Source organism: Micropterus dolomieu, linkage group LG06 (assembly GCF_021292245.1).
Source record: "Micropterus dolomieu isolate WLL.071019.BEF.003 ecotype Adirondacks linkage group LG06, ASM2129224v1, whole genome shotgun sequence".
Lineage (NCBI taxonomy): Eukaryota > Metazoa > Chordata > Actinopteri > Centrarchiformes > Centrarchidae > Micropterus > Micropterus dolomieu.
The window spans coordinates 6,111,594-6,129,990 of NC_060155.1; the positions used below are offsets into that span (position 1 = coordinate 6,111,594).

Sequence of the window (18,397 nt, forward strand, 5' to 3'; positions counted from 1 at the left end):
AAATGAAATAACTGTAACCTCTCCAGTCAAACAAAACATCTGAAGTTGTTTCTAAACATGCAGTCTTAAGCCCTCAGAAAATATTGTACTCATCTGCTAAATATCAAAGAATTGAACATGCATGCAAATACCAGTTAGCAGGTAAAATAATTGTTACAACTGTGTCAGATTACAGGCACAGCAACAGAGACACAAATACATCAGCACACATGTGCCACATAATCATATAATGCACTTGGATAGTTGCAGGGGATATGGCAATCTCACAGCAATGTGCTAAGTTAAACCGGGGTCAGTAAACAAACTGCAGGACACGTGAACCCAGACATGCAGAGGGCTTTAACTGGCCTCAACCTCTGCCCTTTCCATGCAATATGTAACTGACATTTGTGACCTGCATGTGAGAAACACCACAAGAGGGAATGTTTGGAAACTGTGCATGGAAAGTGATAAATAAGTTATTGTGCAAACACAGACTCCCTTCCCCTATAAGGTGCACACAGCTAAGAAGTAGTACATGAGGGGGCAGAAATAAGAAGGTAAGATGAGCTGGATGAGCAGATCAGCACTACAACCAGGAGAGGGAGATGGAGAGTAAAATGTAATGGTGGCACATTCACTTTATTCAGAATCAGTACAAATGACAAACTAAGTTCATATGAGGAAACTGGGGGGCTTCTGTCAAAAAACAATAACAAAAATAAACTCCAATGTGTTCTTGACAAACTGCTGATGCTTTTTGTTGTGAAGCCTTCATCAAAGTATATACATTGTGCAATGAAACAGTTTCCTTTGTGGTAGAGTCATAAAGTATAGATGATAGATTTGTTTTTAGCTTAATTGCAAAGTCATCTCTACAGTAATCAAAATTAATCCACTTGGTATAATACTTGGCTTTAATTAAGCTCAAAGTCTAGTAAATATCTTTCTGATTTTTTTTTAGCTTTTACAAAAAAAGGAATGTGCAAAAAACAAAAGGATTTGGATTCACTAATTGGACTCGATACTAGATTCAAATTCATTAAAATTGCCCCCATTCATGGTCATTTCTAAACCCAAAGAGGTCCAGCTACTGTAAAGCTTTCATTAAACTGATATCCTGAAAATCACTGAAACTTAGATGATTTTCATGCAATAAAGATATTTTATAGGTTGAAGTAACATAGCCACATATACCCTACAGGGGTAAAAAAAGAAAAAAAAAGAAAAAAATAAGAAGCATAGATACATGTTATTTAAGTAAATAAACAACACATGCACACACATATTGATACAAAGCACATATAAGTAAGCAGCCCGGCTCAGCTATACCTGATGCTGGTCACACTGGTGCTGATTACAGTGGGGCTGGGGACACAAGTTACATTAGCGTGGATGCCCAGAGGTTGTGACGATGTGGCAGGATCACTTAAAAGTTGAGAAAAGGAGGTATAGGTATAAAAGTATGAAATGCAGATAATGCAAGGCCAAGAAAAAAAATACAGTCACTGAAAAGGAGGGGAGAGGAAAAATTAACAAGACTTGTTTCCAGAGATGTCTGAAGATGCACCAAAGAGGAGACAGAATGAAACGATAGCAGCGGAATAGAAAATGACAGACAAGAACAGGTAAAATAATGAGGATAATAAAGAAGAGGGAAAGAAAAAGAAAAGAAAAAGACAGGCTAATTGTATATTCTCTTCAAACTGTATGATGCAAAATGTAGCTATAGAAGCAAAATCCAAGATCTACCTTGAAGCATTGACCACCTCCTTGTTGGTGACGGGTTGTGTGTGTGAGCGATCCTGAACTCTTCTCAGACGCCTTTCTACGGCAGCGTTTCGAGAGCGCGGTTTGGGAACACCCCCCTCTGACGTCCTTTCCAGCTCCTAGAAGAATTTGTAAAGAAAATGTCAGCATTTTGGTTTAGTAAAGGTGAGGCCATAACAGTGATATTTGAAGTGAAAAAGAAAAAATATCAATTTGAATGTCTATGAACACCCAGTTTAGCCTGGGAACCACACTAATCTGCAAGCTCATGTTTTATTTGCTCTGGCAGATGCGTCTGGTCCCTCTCCTGTTCAAACAGAATTTCAGCCAACCTGGCCCATGACGGGCCAATCAGAACCGCTGGTCTAATAGATCTGGGTACTTTCCCCATGTGTCATGCCCCTGCTCCTTTTTGAGTAAAGCAGCGCCTCTAAGCAGACAAATTTATCTCTCATATCGCGTAGTATTGTTTTTACCTTCAATGTTACTGAAATCACAATTCAGAACATGAAGCTGGAGACTTCACCATCAAACTGTAAAGAGTTTGACACATATATAATCCATGAACTAAATTGTCTAAGAAAATCCATGACAAATGATTTTGTTTTGTTCAGCAGGGCTGCCTAACATTGCACCAAACTTCCATTGTAATTTTGTAGTTTATTGCTGCTTTGCCTAAAATGACACCACATAAAATTTTATTTGGTGTGACTCGTTTTGGTAAAGTCGGCTTGAAACCTGTTTAATATTAAAAATTAGGTTTGAAGTCAGTGATTCATTAACACAGGCGTTAACTAGCTAACATGAAGGTTTGGGGAAACCAGCTTGCTGCAGCCAGTGCTAGCGAGCTAACTGGTAGCTAACGTAACCTTTTTGTTACGGGCTAACATTAGGCTTTTGTTGATAAAGACGTTTGCCATTCTTTTGACAGGATTTTGTCAAAGTTTAATTTACCAACTGGCCCTGCTGGCCACATTTGGTTGCTCTGATTGGTTGTAGGTTTATACAACTGTGTCCAGAGGCACTCAGACAAGAGCCAACTCTAACTGCTAACTTAAAGGAGCTGACTCATTCACCAGTGACACAACACTACTCCAGACTATTTTGCATTTGTGAGTTGGTCTAGCTATGCCCACTTAACTTAAAGTTATTATATATTGCACCTGAAATTCATAAACACCACTGTCTGCTGTAAATCTCAACGAAGCTCAAGCTTAATTTGAGATTTAGTTTTCAAAATATACAATTTTAATCATCTGTCCCGATGACTGAAATGTACATAAAGTAGGAAGTGTACCCTGAAGAGAGACCTCTTGGCAGCCACACTCATCTTGGCTCTCTCATCCAGTTTTTCTTCGTCTAATTAAAAAAGAGAGAACAATTATGTTACATGGCTTTAACTGTATTTACATTTCTGGAAAAATATCTCTAAAATAAATTATAAAGAATTCTGCAATAGACTGAATTTACCTTCGGCCTCCTGTAGCTGTGATGGGCTTAGACGAGACCTGCAAACAACATTAATACACATCAAGCATCAGCAATTAGACTACATTTTCTAATTTGAGGAAACACTCGATATCATCATGCCAACCTAGAACCATGCTCTGTCATCCTATTCAGTGCATTGTTCTTTGTAAATAAAATGATTCTGAAGAGCTCCTGCAGATCGCTACAGAGAGCCCCTCCTGTACCTATCTGACTCTAGCCGCTCCGCAGAGGTGATGGGCTGAGTCCTAAACCTCTCCGACATGCGACTGTCTCCAGGAGTGATGTAGCGCCGAGGCCTCCGAGCACCCCTGTCCCGATCACTGCTGCTAGTCGGATCTACCTCCATTGCTGGCAGATCTATTTTAGGAGTCTCACTTTTCGAGTGGTGAATAGATTTAGAAGGATTGACGAGGACAACAAAAAGGAAAAGTAGAAGTAAGAAAGCTATTATTGATGGTTGGTTTGGATGTTGTTTTAGTACTTTAGCAGTTTACCAGAAACTGCACTCGAGTTAGAAAAGCAGACACTGATATTGGCGCACACACTGAGCACAACCTAACTGCTAAGAGCCATTGTCCTGTGTTAACATGCAGCAGCAGACAGTTTTCCAAGGGTAACTTGCAAGAACTGACGGTAACTTGCACAATTTAATAAGCTTGTTTAAAAAAGAAAAACTGCAGACACTACAATAAACGTGGTAGATATCATAAGCACCTTGACACATTCCATGCCACAGAATGACATTTTATCATATTTTCTTGGATCATTAGATTCTTTATTTGCAGCAGCTTACTAATGCAGAGTTAGAGTTATTTAGTGATGCAACACAGAGCCCATGCCAGTGGACCTACAGCTCAGGTTTCCGGTTGGCATTCTCCAGATAAGAGTGTCGCAGCTGTGCTACTGACACCCTGGTGTCCAGGGTGCTCTCCCCATTAGCCATCCCTGATGGAGGGACGGCCCTCGATGTCTCTCTGCTGGCTGCTGCCCTCTCCATATGATACATGGCAGAATGCTGGCTTATACCTATATCTGACATGGAGCGGGTTCGTATTTTGAGTTTGGGTCCACCACTTATCTCCATGCTTCTTTGTTTGGCCTGAGGCAGAGAGGAGCCCTTTTGGAGGTAGACGGCAGAGTCAGACCTCTGGTGCCCAGAGGGACCCTGCGGCTGCCTCTGAGGCTCAAAGTCCTGGTCTAGTTGGGGCTCTTGTTTTCTATGAGAGTCTTGCTGCTGGCTTGGAGGCTCTTGTCTTTGGAGCTCATACTCCTGCTGTTTTTGTTGTCTTTGTGGCTGTCTCGAGAGGTCATACTGATGCTGCCTTTGAGGATGTTGTTGAATTTGAGCACTATGTTGTGTCTTTCTGGGTTCACACTGATGGTGTGTTTGAGGCTCTTGCTGCACAACTTGGGGCTCTTGATGGTACACAGGCTCTGCGGATTGATGTTGCCTGGGCTGCTGGCGTACAGAGGTGTGGGAAGGCTGCATAGATCTGAATACTCTCTCCTCCTGGCTAGAGAGATGATCCCTCCCTCTTTCTCTGATCCTCTCGACATTTCTCTCCCTCCCTCTCTCCCTCGGCCTCACCCTATCCCAGTCTTCCTCGCCTCTACTCATTCTCCTCCATTCAGGGCTGCGGTTCTGCCAGTCCATGTCTTCATGCCGGCCCCTATGAGTATCATCCACACTCCTTTCTCTTCGGCGGATCTCTGAGGGCAACACAGCTTTCCTGCTCTTAAGCAGGCCCTCTGTATGGGCCTCTTCTTTCAGGGCCTGCCTCGCCTCCAATCTTGTCTCCCTGTGGGTGGCATTGATTTGGTCAGCACTCACTCTCCTTCGTGGTTGTACCTCAGGGGGTGCAGGAAGTTTGGCAGTGGCCGCTGGGGCAGGGCTGGCAAAATAGGGCTGAGAGTCCACAGAAGGGCCAGAGTGTTGGTACTCAGGAGCAGAGGGAGGATAGGTTGCCTGGCTGTGGGCAGGATGGTGGCCTGGGCTGGGCTGAGGCTGGGGAACAGTCCTTTGCTGGGTGGGTTCTGAGCGCTGCGGCGTATATTGAGCAGTGTTCCCCTGAGTACGGTGTCTGTTAGCCTGGTGCCTGTCTGGACTCCAGTCTGGGGGCCTCTGGACAGTTTCATCCCTGGACAATCGTTCCCTTACTCGGATTCTTGGGAAAAGGAACGGACAAGGGACACTGAGATTCCAGTTAAATTAAAGAGCTACAACTCTCTCCAAGCTCAGAACACATCTCAAACAAGAGGTTATCTAGTGGGCATATGTCAAGAATTCTTTTCTCCATGGGAATCAAAGGCTATCCAACTAGACATTATTAGTAGAGTGGTGTATCTGACCAGTGATCGCCTATTTTCCTAGGTGACTGGGAGGGCAGACAAACTTACTGCCCAAAGCTCAAAACTAAAAGTATTTGACTGCTTTTAATTTTGCACAAACTTAATTCCCACTAGAAATGTTATTCTGGCATATCACAAACCTAATCAATCATGTGTGCTCAAAGGACATATTGTGAAACATATTGCACAAAGGTTTATGACACAAGCCCATCATGGGACCAACTTAAGCTACCAAATCCAACACTAGAATTGCAACAAGGTCAAGTAGCGGCACGTCCTGGGTTTAAATTTGAGTCTTGCTTCAACCAACTCTCTCTCTTTCTGACGTCTCCGTGCCAAAAAAGTAAGCCAAACTATTTTAATCTACAGCCTTCTAACCCCTGGTAGTCAAAGGTTGCTCTAATCTCATTGTAGACCACTAAGCCAGACATAATTGATGGGCCTCTGCTTTATCTGACATGGCATGAAGGACTTACACAGTACTGTGAGAAAACACTATTACTAGCTAGCATAAGCAGCTGATAAGACTAAAGAGTCTGTGCCGGTGCCATTGTCTGAGCACATATACTAGCTAAAAAGTGATCATAATGTCCTCTCCTGAGACACACTAGTAAGAAAAAATTAAAACGTGTGTTTCCTTTCTTCTGAAAAACTAGGCTGTATTACTTGCATTTTGCAACTGGGGCATCAAATAAAAGCTGTTGTTTATGTGTACCAGTGAAATCAATCAAGCTATACTAACACTCTAGGAAGGTTTGTCTGACGATGCTAGCCATGCCTTTACAAATTTCACCTGTCCATAAAGCTCAAAGACGGGTACATGAGCCTTTATCCTTTCACAGGCTATCAGCAAGCCAGCAATGTCACGAATCTGGGCCACTGTCGGGCCCAGAAATATAAGCATACCCTAAAACTTTAATGGAAAACTCTCCAGGAGCTCTCAAATAAAATCAAAGATTTCTGGTAATCTGTTTCTCTCTGTTCACCACAAAACCATATCAGGTGATTGAAAAACAAACTCTCAAGGGGAAATTCATGTCTTATGTGATGACATTTCCAAAGTCACTGACAGAGTGCAAGACTCAGATGTAATTTCATAGGGGTTAACAGGCCAGAATCTGAGGAGGGGGGATGTGAGGGCAGCCTCAGCTGACAAGTGCCGAGTCAGTGGGTATGCGACTGACTGGGTCAGGGCATCCAGCTGACTAATGTTCTCGCCCCATCAACACACAGCCAAACTAATTTAACAAGGATGTAAGTGCAGGGGATGTGTTAATGAAAAAAAGGTCAGTTTTGCAGAGTTCTGGGTATGTTAATAGAACAAGATCTGACTTATGTGACAGAAGAGTTGTTACATGAAGTTGGACAGGTAGTTAACAGAGACTGTTCTTCTGATTTGAAACGAATAGATGATGCCAAGTTTTAAAGAGAATAAAAAGGACAACTAATCAAAAAAATCCTAGTTTGATTCTCAGTTTGGATGTAGAGACTATTACTGAAATGGTCTTAAGGAAGGTCATTTACTGCTTTCTTTCAGATTGGGACTTTTTTTTAAAATGGTTTGATAGGATTATAACTTAAATGATGGCAAAAAAGAAAACAGATGAAAATTGGGTATGTGCATTCAAATAAGCTTTTGATGACTAAATGTTAAGTTGTAAGACTAAGTTAGGGAAAAAATTTAACAAATTAAAATCCACAAACTTGTTAAATGGGAGACCAATTAGGGAGACCAAAACGACAATAAGGGAAGAGTTACTAAATGAAATACTATATTATGCTGAGTTAGCTGCATGTCCACCGAGAACGTGTTTTTAAAGTGCTGGCTTATTATCTCATTATTATTTCCTTTTTATATGGTGTTCCCAGCAGTATTACGACAGGATGTCTGCAGATTTCAGAATACTGACCACTTTTAAAGACCTATAACAATGTTGTGAAGACATATCTAACTGCCAGCTTTAACACATGTACCCGGTGGACTACAGGGCTTTGGAAGGTCTTTACACTGAAGGTATCCTGAACAGACAGTACCTTGAAGGCCAGCTGAAGGCTGACTGCGTGTCACTCTCTGAGTTTGTGTTGAGAGACCAGTCGCTCTTTGACAGGGCGGCAAGGCTACAGGATGATGTGGTGACAGGGTCAATCCCTGAGGGACACTTCTTATCATTCTTTTAAAGATCAGAGCAAAGTGAGCTGCACTGATCAGATGAACTAGAATCAAGAATCTTCTCAGATGTTGCAGAACAGTGTGAGGAAATTTCAGTTCAGAAATTGCTGTTAAAGTGTGACTACTTTGAATTGCTGCACAATTGTTTTTGCTGATGTCACTTCTTAACCTTCACAAACATGAACAACATTATTTATAGGTTTCACTTCATATTACAGTATGTCACTCTGCTTGAATGTTTTCATTTTTTCCCATTGACTTTACTTAACAAATATTACTTATTCCTTTTGTGGCAGTATATTCAAGTTTATAATAGAAAGTGACATAGGCTAATGTCTTGAATCAAGCTGCTGTTAAATCAGGGTTACCTCTGGGGGCAAGCAGGGAAATCATATCTCCTCCAAATCCCAACCCTGCTATCTACACTGCTGCCCCACAACCTTTCACTGATGAGCTCCCCAGAGCACTTCTCTATGTGAAACTAGAGGAGGGCAAGCGTGACAGTGCTGGATCCACAGGCTAGACAGATCCTAATACTGGCATGGTGGTAAAAGCAGCAGGCTAGCTGGCTCAGCAGTCAGTGGACAGCCCAAACGGCACCTATCCATGAATAATCATCTGTTTCTCTTTGAGATTTCTCCTTACCCAGCTTTCTTCTTGGCACAGTTTTAAGTATAGCAATAAATAACAACCTTTGTAATGATGAAACATTTCCAATAAAAAAAAGATGTATAACATGCTCCTGAAGTTATTAGCAGCCAGTGGATTTGTCTTGATATTGTCAGGTTCATGTGGTTAATAGGTGTAGAAAACAGGAGAATCATTTATAATGTGGTGACAGAGATGTGTCCAGGAAAACACATGAAAAATGGATATTCCTAATTCTAGTGTTATGTTGGACATAATACTGCAAATCTGATATTCAAAATCAAGTAAATCAGGTCGCGTAAACTGAATATTTTTGGTCATTGACTGGATTTTTTAAACAATGATGGGGAAATCTGAAGGCTATCCATCATTTTGACAGATTAAGACTAAGGACGATATCTTTTCTCTCCATGCCCTTGTAAATGCATAATCTGTAAATTTAATGGTATTTAGATTGAGATGACTTTAATAATGGAATGCTATTAAATACGCTTTATGTATTATTATCATTAAAAAAATTAAAATGGGGAAATAACAGACCTTGTCTGTCAAAATGACGGACAATGAGAAAGTCTAACACAACCTTGGTATGTAAGTTTAATTTTTTGGATTATTCTAGCCGTAGGCCTATTAGGTTTCGAGTAAGCGTTATCACTGCATCAGACCCATGTCTTTGAGTTTGTTAAGTGGTCAGTCTTACTTGTATTTTCTGAATGAATGTAACGTAATATAATGGGGTTTTTATAAACTCACCCCTGCCTGTTGAGGATACTCTGGGCCTGCTGCTCTATAAATAAATCCCCAGGTGAGATGCCGTAGCGACTGGAGGGCAGGGAGGCCCGGCGAGCGGTGCGAGGGGAGCTGGGCACCGCTGTGATGCTGTAATCCCTTGTGGAGGCGGGGCTTGGCTCCTGGTGGGCATCTTCCTGGCGGTGGGGGTGATGCTGCTGTTCTGGCTGGGGCGGATGCTGCTCTTGGGTTCTGGCTCTAGAGGCAATTGAGCGCTCTTGGGCCCCACCGCGCCGGAAGTTCTCCATGTTCATTACTCTTTCTCGCTCCGAGAATCCTCTCTGTCTTTCTTGTGTCGGGGGAGGGGCTTGGTTTGAGTGGGCAGGGCTGGAGGTGGAAACAGAAGCAGGATCCGGGTGAGTCCTCATGTAAACCCTGCCCACTCCAGAGCGGTACGGCACCTTGGGTTCCCGTCCTTGTTCATCTCCTTCCAGTCTGTCTCTGTCACGCCTGGCAGACGTTTGTCGGTCAGAGGCATCTGGATCACGCCGGGAACGGTAGCGTGGTGTGTAATCGACGTCCGCCTCCTGATCCAGGAGGATGCCATAACGCTCTGACAGCTGCCGGCGGCGCTCAGCTTTGTAGCGGGCAATGCGTTCAGCCTTGGAACTGAGGCTGGTGGGGTCTATGGGGGCAGATGTGGGTGTAGAGGAGGTGGACAATGTTATCGGGTCAACGTACACCAACACTGGCTCTGGACGGCTGCTGCCAACACCACCTTTGACCTGTGGTGATCTGTCTAGAGATGACAGCTGCTTCTGGGGTGCCTCCAGTTCCTCTCGACTGTAACGCCTCACTGTGGTAAATAGCAGAAATACTCCATTACTTATCAACAACATTCCTCGACGAACAACATTCATGTCACATGGGAGTTACTGTAATTACCAGTTCTGACTTGTAAATACCGTTCATGGCAATCTCTAAGTCACCATCACGATTGGACGTTTTTCTGAAAGCTCAGATATATCCGACTTGGTGCTAAATAATATGGAAGTACTAAAAAAGGTTTCGTGCCAGCTACAGTCCAAAATTCAAGGTGATTCATTGAATGGATATAGTGCTATTGTGCTATGCACAGTACTTTTTAACACCCATACGACCAACTCTGCGATCTTATAGCCGTCTTGAGTTGTTTAATGACGTAAAAGCTTGCTCCTTTCCATCCCATATGACACAAATGTGACACTATTCTACTAAAACATATCGAAGATATTCACATCAATTGGTGCGTTCTTGCAAAATGCGACAACATGCAACAACTCAGATCTTTTTGTGTTGGGTTTTCACTGACACAGTCACATATAATAAAACCTACAGTTCAGCTGCCCACTATAACCACAGATATTAACTGTTAGCCCTGAGCAGCTTCATTGGAGGAGCCAGGTAACGTGGCCAATATTTTCAACAGTATAAATTATATGGTTTACAAATATTGAATGACAATGGTTCTTTTTCAAATATGAGTCAATGCAAGTCCAATAGAAGCAGCATCAAATATTTTTACAGTGCATCATGCCATGCTTACCCATCACACAAGGCTCACAGGGATCTGAGGCGCGGGTGTACCGCGGAGGATCCTCCTCCAGCATTCTGTTGGCTACTAAACCGCCAGGCACCAATGCAGGTGGAGCATCACTTTCAATCCCCTCCAGGCGCCGGGCTATCCTCTCCTTCCTGTCGGAGACAAAAGCCAGAGGGTAAAGCTGGTCTGTTCAGCTGAGTTAGTCTTTAAGAAAATATTTAGATGTGTTTATGTGAAAATACGGTGTAGTGAGCCCTGAAGATACCTGTTCATTCCCAAATCCTTTGTGACAACTCCCTCAAAGTATTTTTTCAACTCTGAAACTGAATATTAGAATAGAAAAATATTAATATTAATAACAATGTCAAAAGTAAGAAACTATTTGTTTTAATCTGAGTTATTGCATGTGTTTTGAACCAATGCACACCCTTGGGAAGAACAACCAGAAGTTTGGCATCTGAATCTGAAACACTCTTGACCAAGGCGGTCTTTTCACCCAAAGAGAAGTCACTCTGAAAACTGAATGAGAAGACACACATGAGAGTCAAAAAAATGCTATCAAGATGAAACTTTTTACATTCTGAATTCTTAATGGACGCAAAAGAAATATTTCATTGAAGCAGTTTATTAGAAGTGCTTCCCTGTCAAAAATAAATGATTATAGGAGGATGAGCTGGTGATTTATTTTAATTTACTCCTTGATAAAAGAGATGCAAAGTGGTGGTACTGAAGGTACAGAATTGCAAATCCACAGTGCTCTACAACTCATTCAGAGCCATGCTTCAAACACCTAGTGATGAGGTGATGGCAGGTAATGGTAAAGCTCAGCTGATGTCACTGAGGATCCAGCTTAAGAACTAGGTCATCTAGTCCTGACTCTCCTCCAAGTGGAAACAGACAATCAAGGTCTTCTCTTAATGTATTTACATGTCACAATCAACAGGTCACCCAAGCCATTCCAAAAACCTGTGCATGTACTATTAAGCTGACTAATCTGAACTGGTGAGCCTTGTTGTCGTCAGTTTGTGTCATTTTCTACTGGTAAATTATTATATTGTTTCAAAGGAGCAGATCTGTAAAAACTGCTTGTCATTGAGAGTTTATATTCATATGTACGAGCTCACAATATGCCTCTAATAAAAGTGAGAGAAGTAAAAAAAAAAAAAAGGTTTTGACCTTCAAATCTGGATCCTTGAAAATTGTACATTGTTACGTGAAGTCAAGTTTGTCTTACATTTTCTGTAGGAGTAAAATTAATTAGCTTGCTATGCTAAAGCTCTAATGCTGAACAACCAGAGGAAACCCTGTAAACTAAAAGGGGGCTTTGTGCAAAGTACTCCTGATGGAGGTATTATGGCTCTAATGCCATGTGAACAAAAAAGTGTCTTAGGGTAAGCTGTTCCAGGCATCTCCAGCTTTTAATGCTTACTGTGCATGATAAGCTAAAGCACTCTACTGTAGTAAACCTATATCCTTATCTTGATGACAAAGCAAATACAAGATGAATGTAAATGCTCTTAGAAAAAAGAACATGTAATTTCTGTAGCTCCACTTTTTGCCATTAATCTACAGAAAATCTAAAACTGGTGTTCCTTGTCACATAGGGTTAAATCAATCAATTCGTTAATAAAACGAATTTCCAGTTTGACCAATGTCTATGTGCGATGTAAACAAAAAACTCACCTTAAGGTTTCTGTTGGCAGTGAGACTGAGCTGCAAAGTTTGGTGGGAGCTTTAGATCCAATTCCTTCAAAAGGAAACAAGACTCAGTCAGACTTTGCTGTCTGTGCTGGCATTGGGAGTATCAAAACAACTGTACATTTCTGGCATTTGAAAGTACATTAGATCTACATTGTAAAAAGGATCAATTTATGTTCTTTAGCCATAGATTAATGACATAACTGATCACAGGACAGATGTTCAGACAATATTCAGATGGCTATGGTAGATGAGAAGAGTATGGCTGTGTTCTGAGTCTGGTGTAAAAAACCCACAACCCCCTAATTAATTTCACTGAGCTGTTTTTTTGCTGGAGCCCTCTGCGTCAGGACCTTAGCTGTGCTAACACAGAGGGCTCCAGCAAAAAAACAAACCTGGCTCAATGTGATACCACCATACATGTGTTTGCCAATCAATTATGTGCAAGCACACATTCCAGGTTAACTACTTCGTAACATGAGCAGCATAGATGCCTGTGAAGGTTCTTAGTCACCAAGGTCATAGTTAACCAAGGAAGGTTAAAATCAAGGTTGAAGATACTCAAAGACGTTTCGCCTCTCATCCCAGCGGCTTCTTCAGTTCTCTGAGCAGCATAATTCTACTGTTTACCTCGCAAACTGTCAGGATGCAGGACAAAATGATGCTGAGAGTTGTAAAATCCTGTCTAATAGTATTACAAACTTCTGTACAGCGTTTTGCCCTCAGATAAGCCTTTAAATTCATGGATGTATTAACCAAACTGGACCTCCTGAATCTTATTTTTCATTGTCTTTTTGGAATCTGAAGAAACGTGCCCTCACTGATGCAGCCTCTTGTGTGTTTCTAATGCAGTGTCGTTTTTGATGTGAACACCTGGTCAGGCACCTTCTAGTGATCATTAATGCTGAAGAAGCCTCGGATACAAGACGAAACGTCTTTGAGTATCTTCAACCAAGTCCAGTTGCCCTTGATTTTAACCTTGCTTAATTAATGCACTTCAACCACAGTATTTAGTTGGCATATGTACTGTAATAAGAATATAATGTTTTAAAATAAAAATACAATGCTGCTAAAAGGTTTATATGCAACTGAAAAGATGATCAAGAGAATCACTTCTCTTTTCTGAGTGTAAACAACAACAGTGCGCCATTCAGTATGAGTCACTCTTCAAAAAAGGTTACTCAGAAAGTTCTCATCCTGATAGTTGACCCTCTCACTCTCACGTCACAGCAACAGCAGCCTGTTGTAAAGTTGTATCCCAGTATAGGAGACAGATCATATTACTGCTCCAGACGCCTTAAGAACACCTCCGGCTTATTTTGGCCTCCAGAGACTGAGTGGCAATACAGCAGCACAATGTTTGCCAGGACAGAAAGTAGTGGATGTAGAATCCGAATGCTCACTTTGACGTGAAGTTCAACGGCTCCTGAGGGTTTTGTGAGGTGACCCGCAGAAATTCAAGGCCTCAAAAATGACAAGTTTTGATGTAAGTCATGACAGAAGTCATAGTTAGACATTTACGAGGCCAGAAATTTGGTTTGGAGGTTTTTCTAGAAATCCTAGAACAGATAGCCGTGACAACTTTCGGTGCTCTATTTTCATACTCAAAAATGCATTATTTTGTCTTAAATCCACGAACATTCATGGTTTCTGAATCCTGTGGAGGTAAATGTACACAATATCTGTCTGTTTATCGGTCTGGAAAGCCCCTTGCACAGAAGTCAGTCAGGCTGTCTTTGGAAACGCCTGCAGGTTGTCAACAAAAAAGCAGCACAAGGCTCAAAGCTGGCAGTGCCAGAGAGCAGCTTAGGCTGCTGACGGTCCCAAAGTGAGCGTGGTGAGGAGAGGGATTTTCTATAAATATTCAGAGGTGCAAAATAGACTCCCTGAGAGAACTGGGCCTTCGCTTGAACACAATCTGTTTGGAAAGGTTGCTGGTTGAACGTGAACAGCTCTCCATCTCAACAGGCAGTGGTCGTGGAAAACCATCAGAGAGGAGGAAACAGGAGAAAAGCATAGCACATAGCAGCACACACCTGTTGAATACACAGCACCAAAAATGATCTTACACTCCTCAACCAAACGCTCCATTCATTCAAAGCAGCCTGATGCTAACATTCATGCCCATAGTAATAGATCTTCTATATCTAGTCATAATATCCCAAAATCCTTAAATGCCCTAGACAGGGATGAGTAACTCTTACACATGTCGTGAATCCTTGTTTCATCTGATTCAACCAAGCAAACAGAAGCAAAATAAGGAGTCGGCCAGGAAAATTCGCAGCCTCCTGCCAAGCTGAATCCCCCTGCTTTCTGCATCACTTACATTCACAAACTTTACGTCATTTATCTCAATAAGGAGCTAAATTGCATTAGCCAAGTCCACCCAAGCAGTCTATATAGCAAAGGGTGGGTTAAGCAAGTCATCCTATAGCCAGACCAAGCCTTCCCCTTTCAAAGGCCTTACCTTGGCCACAGGGCTGCACATGGTTCACATGGTAACTAGAGATCCTTGAGTTTCGAAACATGTTTAAGGAGAAAAACAGAAGTAGCCACGCTGCTGGACTCCGCTCTGGTCACAGCGGTGGGGACGGTGGTGAACAGGGCTGCTACCGGCAAGCAGACAGGCAGGGATGGAGGTGGTGACACGACAACACACACACACACACAAACGGACAAGCACACAGCCACAGTGACTGCCGCCCGACTACACAGCAAGCTACAGCCAACACAAGTGTGCGTCGGTGTCGGTGTGCATGTCAGTGTGTGTGTGCACGCAAGGGAGCTGAGAAAGAGAGACAGCACAGCAGGGTGCTAAAGCAGCTCAGGGCCCTAATCAGATTACAGGCAGAAATTAGCCTTGATGATAAAAACTCTGGAACAGGATTGGAGGAGCGTGCCAGCAGGGCTGCAGGGGGTGGTATGGGGGTGGTCCGCGGCTACTGGAAGTCAAATGGTATCCTTAACACACGCACACATCATGCATGCTTCCGCCGCGATGGCCAGGTGCTGTGAAACTTCCAAAAACTAAAGCCAGAAATTGCAGTAATATTAATATCATTAACAAGTCGTCAGATGGTTTGGCTGTGAAATATTTCTTATTCTGTTTTTAAATACAGTTGGAGTCCAGCGGATCATAAAATTCAGTATACCACTGGGAATACGATTCATTATGGTTGCAAGGTTTACACTGACAGCCTTGTCTTGATGCCAGTTCAGCTACTAAAATAATGCTTTATTAAGCTGTTAAATGCAATGCAGTAGATCAGTATTCATAATTTCCTGCCAAATTCTAATTCTTTTGACTAAACCTAATTAATAGGGTTATAGTTTATTCTAGTTCCTGTCCTTCCTCATTTACTGTCTCGCTGTCTTCCTCTATCTTTTCACACTCTACAGCACGCACATGCACACTTAGCATAAGTCACACAGGCTTTAACTCTGTTGGCCTAAATTCAGAAGTACAGACACAGTCCCACAGAGTGGGTGCAGACACGATCTCCATCAGCAGGCAAAACCCACTTGTCAAAGTCATCACATCAGGTGGTGAGAGGCAAGAATTGAAGTCACACAAGGAGACAATGGAGGTTACAGTGAGTGTCTAGAACAGTCACATGACTAATCATCCCTAAGAGTCCCTAAGTCACTTCTAGACTCAAATATATTTAAATATATCGTGTGACTGAACTTCTCAATAGTAAAAGTACATCATAAGGACTTCAAACTCTAAGCTCAGCTGTCCAAATGACAGGTACCTATAGAACCTGGATCACTAAAGTAGTAAAGTAGCCTAATTTACTTTTTATATATAATTATAAATGATAATAACTTGTTTGCCATTTACCTTACTCTTTGGGCTTACAATCATATTTGTTTGTATGTACATATGTAACTGTAACCCAGAAAGCACTACAGGTAAAGGAATCCACACAACAGTGGTTTAATCAGGCAATGTAGTAGACAAAGATAAACTAAACTAAGATAACAAAAACATATTGACACAATTTAGAGAAATGACACGCAAACAAAGGAAAAGGGTGCCAGCAGGAGGGTGGAGCCAAATAAATAGAACAAAATCAACAAAAAGTTTACTTCCTTTTAACTCAGGATCACAGCTAAAATACAACCAAACCTGCCTGACAGGTTCTGATAAAATATTCTAATGTGACACCCTGTAGAGGCTGGAAGACACTGCTACATATGAGCACATGAGTATAATACCATAAATTGTCTTTTTCCCTCGCACACATATGTTTACCAAGGCTGGCACAAAAAAACATAGTGTGCATCACACACTGAAGACAAAACATGTTTCCTTAGAAGACAAAGAATGCATCATTCTTAACAAAAGTTTTCCTCAAGAATCTAATGTAATACCCTTTTATTATTAGGACTGTGTTAGTGCTCACTGTGGTTAATTGAATCCACTTGAAACCCTCCAAAAACCTTCAATCTGTCGGTTCATTCTCACTTAATCTTAGCCACCTACGTTTGTTTACCTTTATTGGAAACTAGAGATCTATTTGTAGAAATAGTAGCATTTGTAGTACAACCTCCAGCACTAGAAAAGCAGGCATCATTACGAACATTCCTATCCTTTATGAATTTCAGTATCATACCACTGATATGTGTCATTAATGTAACATTATATCACACTGAACAGGTGAGAGAACTCCATTCTAATCTAAAAGCAATCTGAACTATAATGAACAGGTGAGCTGACACTTATCACACCCTTGTGGTGTTAGTTTTGCCCACTTGCAGACTCGCTCGCCTCGTCTGTGTGATGCTTTTTCTCACCCTTTCATACACAACCACGCCACCCCACCCCCACCCCCCCACCCCCTTCTTTTGTAGCCTGCCTCCTCTCCCTGTAGACACCCCTAATAAGGCAACATGTGTTGTGAGTGGCTGCCTCTGGGAGAGGTCACCCTGTCAGCCGGCCCGGACGGCCGTGTTTACCAGGGGACCGTCACCACGCCTGCTCGCTGCTCTGCCTTGTTTTCTTTCCCACTCCTTCTCCCTTTCATTCCCCAGATTTGGCATCCCTGCCATCCATCTCGCTCACTCCTCTGGCCCCTCCTACTCATTCCTATAAACTCCTACTCATTCCTCATCTCCTTTTCTCCTCTCTTTCTTACATTCTATGTGTTTCTTTTGTTTTATATTATTTAATCTATTTCCTTATCTATATCCATTTAACATTGAATCACTCGATCTGCCCCTCCTTCCATTGCAATTCCCATGCCAGTCTGCGCAGCAAACAGGATACATCACTTTGTATCCGTCTCACCGGTTGAATGCATTTTAAAATTTCATAACAGGCCACATGTATTCATTCTTAGAAGTAAACCACACTGGAATAACACATAAAAAAAAGTAAACAACCTGAGATGGACTAGGGTGGGTGAGTTGATCACAACATGGGAGCTTGATCTACAAGACTAGTTAACTTCTGGATTTGCAGAGCACCTTTATTATCTAATAAAGGAATGCAAGACTGTATGTATGAATAATAATACATACAGTCATACATTAGTATATTTGTTGACAGATTTGTGTCTATTAGCTTTAATTTTGGTTGGATGTTTTAAAAAATCCTTTAATAGTTTTGTATCTCACATTCACAATCCGCACATTGCTCTGCTGCATTATTTTTTGCATTTTCATATACAATAAATAAGCTCATGTTGCATGTAAATGTTTGAATGTAAAGAATACTGATGATCTTGGCCCAAACTCAGGCTTTTTCCATCTTCATGGGAAAAAGTGAAAACAACTTTATTTAAAAAACACTACTGTGAGGATTTAGGATCATTATTTCTTATTTAAAAAGTACTTTTACCTTAGGTTTTAAATGTAGAAGTACCGACTACAGTTTTTATCTGTACATAAATCATATAATTAAAAGGCCTGCAGAACTGTTCATTACCGTTTGACAATTTCTACTCACCACCTCTGCTGTCAGGTCAACTGAAGAA

At 41.7% G+C, this 18,397-nt stretch overlaps 1 protein-coding gene across 4 annotated transcripts in view; it reads right to left on the bottom strand.

Annotated features, from left to right (window-relative positions):
- Positions 1 to 18,397, bottom strand: part of LOC123972294 (supervillin-like) — a 50,375-nt gene that overhangs the window by 27,047 nt on the left and 4,931 nt on the right. Inside the window, exons 2-12 of one of the 4 annotated variants that reach the window (XM_046051679.1) lie at positions 12,402 to 12,465; positions 11,146 to 11,237; positions 10,984 to 11,041; positions 10,722 to 10,870; positions 9,161 to 9,992; positions 4,092 to 5,405; positions 3,444 to 3,614; positions 3,220 to 3,257; positions 3,047 to 3,108; positions 1,732 to 1,868; positions 1,312 to 1,407 (exon numbers count right to left, since the gene is read on the bottom strand). In XM_046051679.1, the coding sequence (XP_045907635.1) occupies positions 1,312 to 1,407; positions 1,732 to 1,868; positions 3,047 to 3,108; positions 3,220 to 3,257; positions 3,444 to 3,614; positions 4,092 to 5,405; positions 9,161 to 9,992; positions 10,722 to 10,870; positions 10,984 to 10,991 (2,807 nt within the window). In that variant the 5' untranslated portion in view covers positions 10,992 to 11,041; positions 11,146 to 11,237; positions 12,402 to 12,465. The remainder of the gene's footprint in view (positions 1 to 1,311; positions 1,408 to 1,731; positions 1,869 to 3,046; positions 3,109 to 3,219; positions 3,258 to 3,443; positions 3,615 to 4,091; positions 5,406 to 9,160; positions 9,993 to 10,721; positions 10,871 to 10,983; positions 11,042 to 11,145; positions 11,238 to 12,401; positions 12,466 to 18,397) is intronic. The other 3 variants (XM_046051680.1, XM_046051682.1, XM_046051681.1) reach the window with 3 other exon arrangements.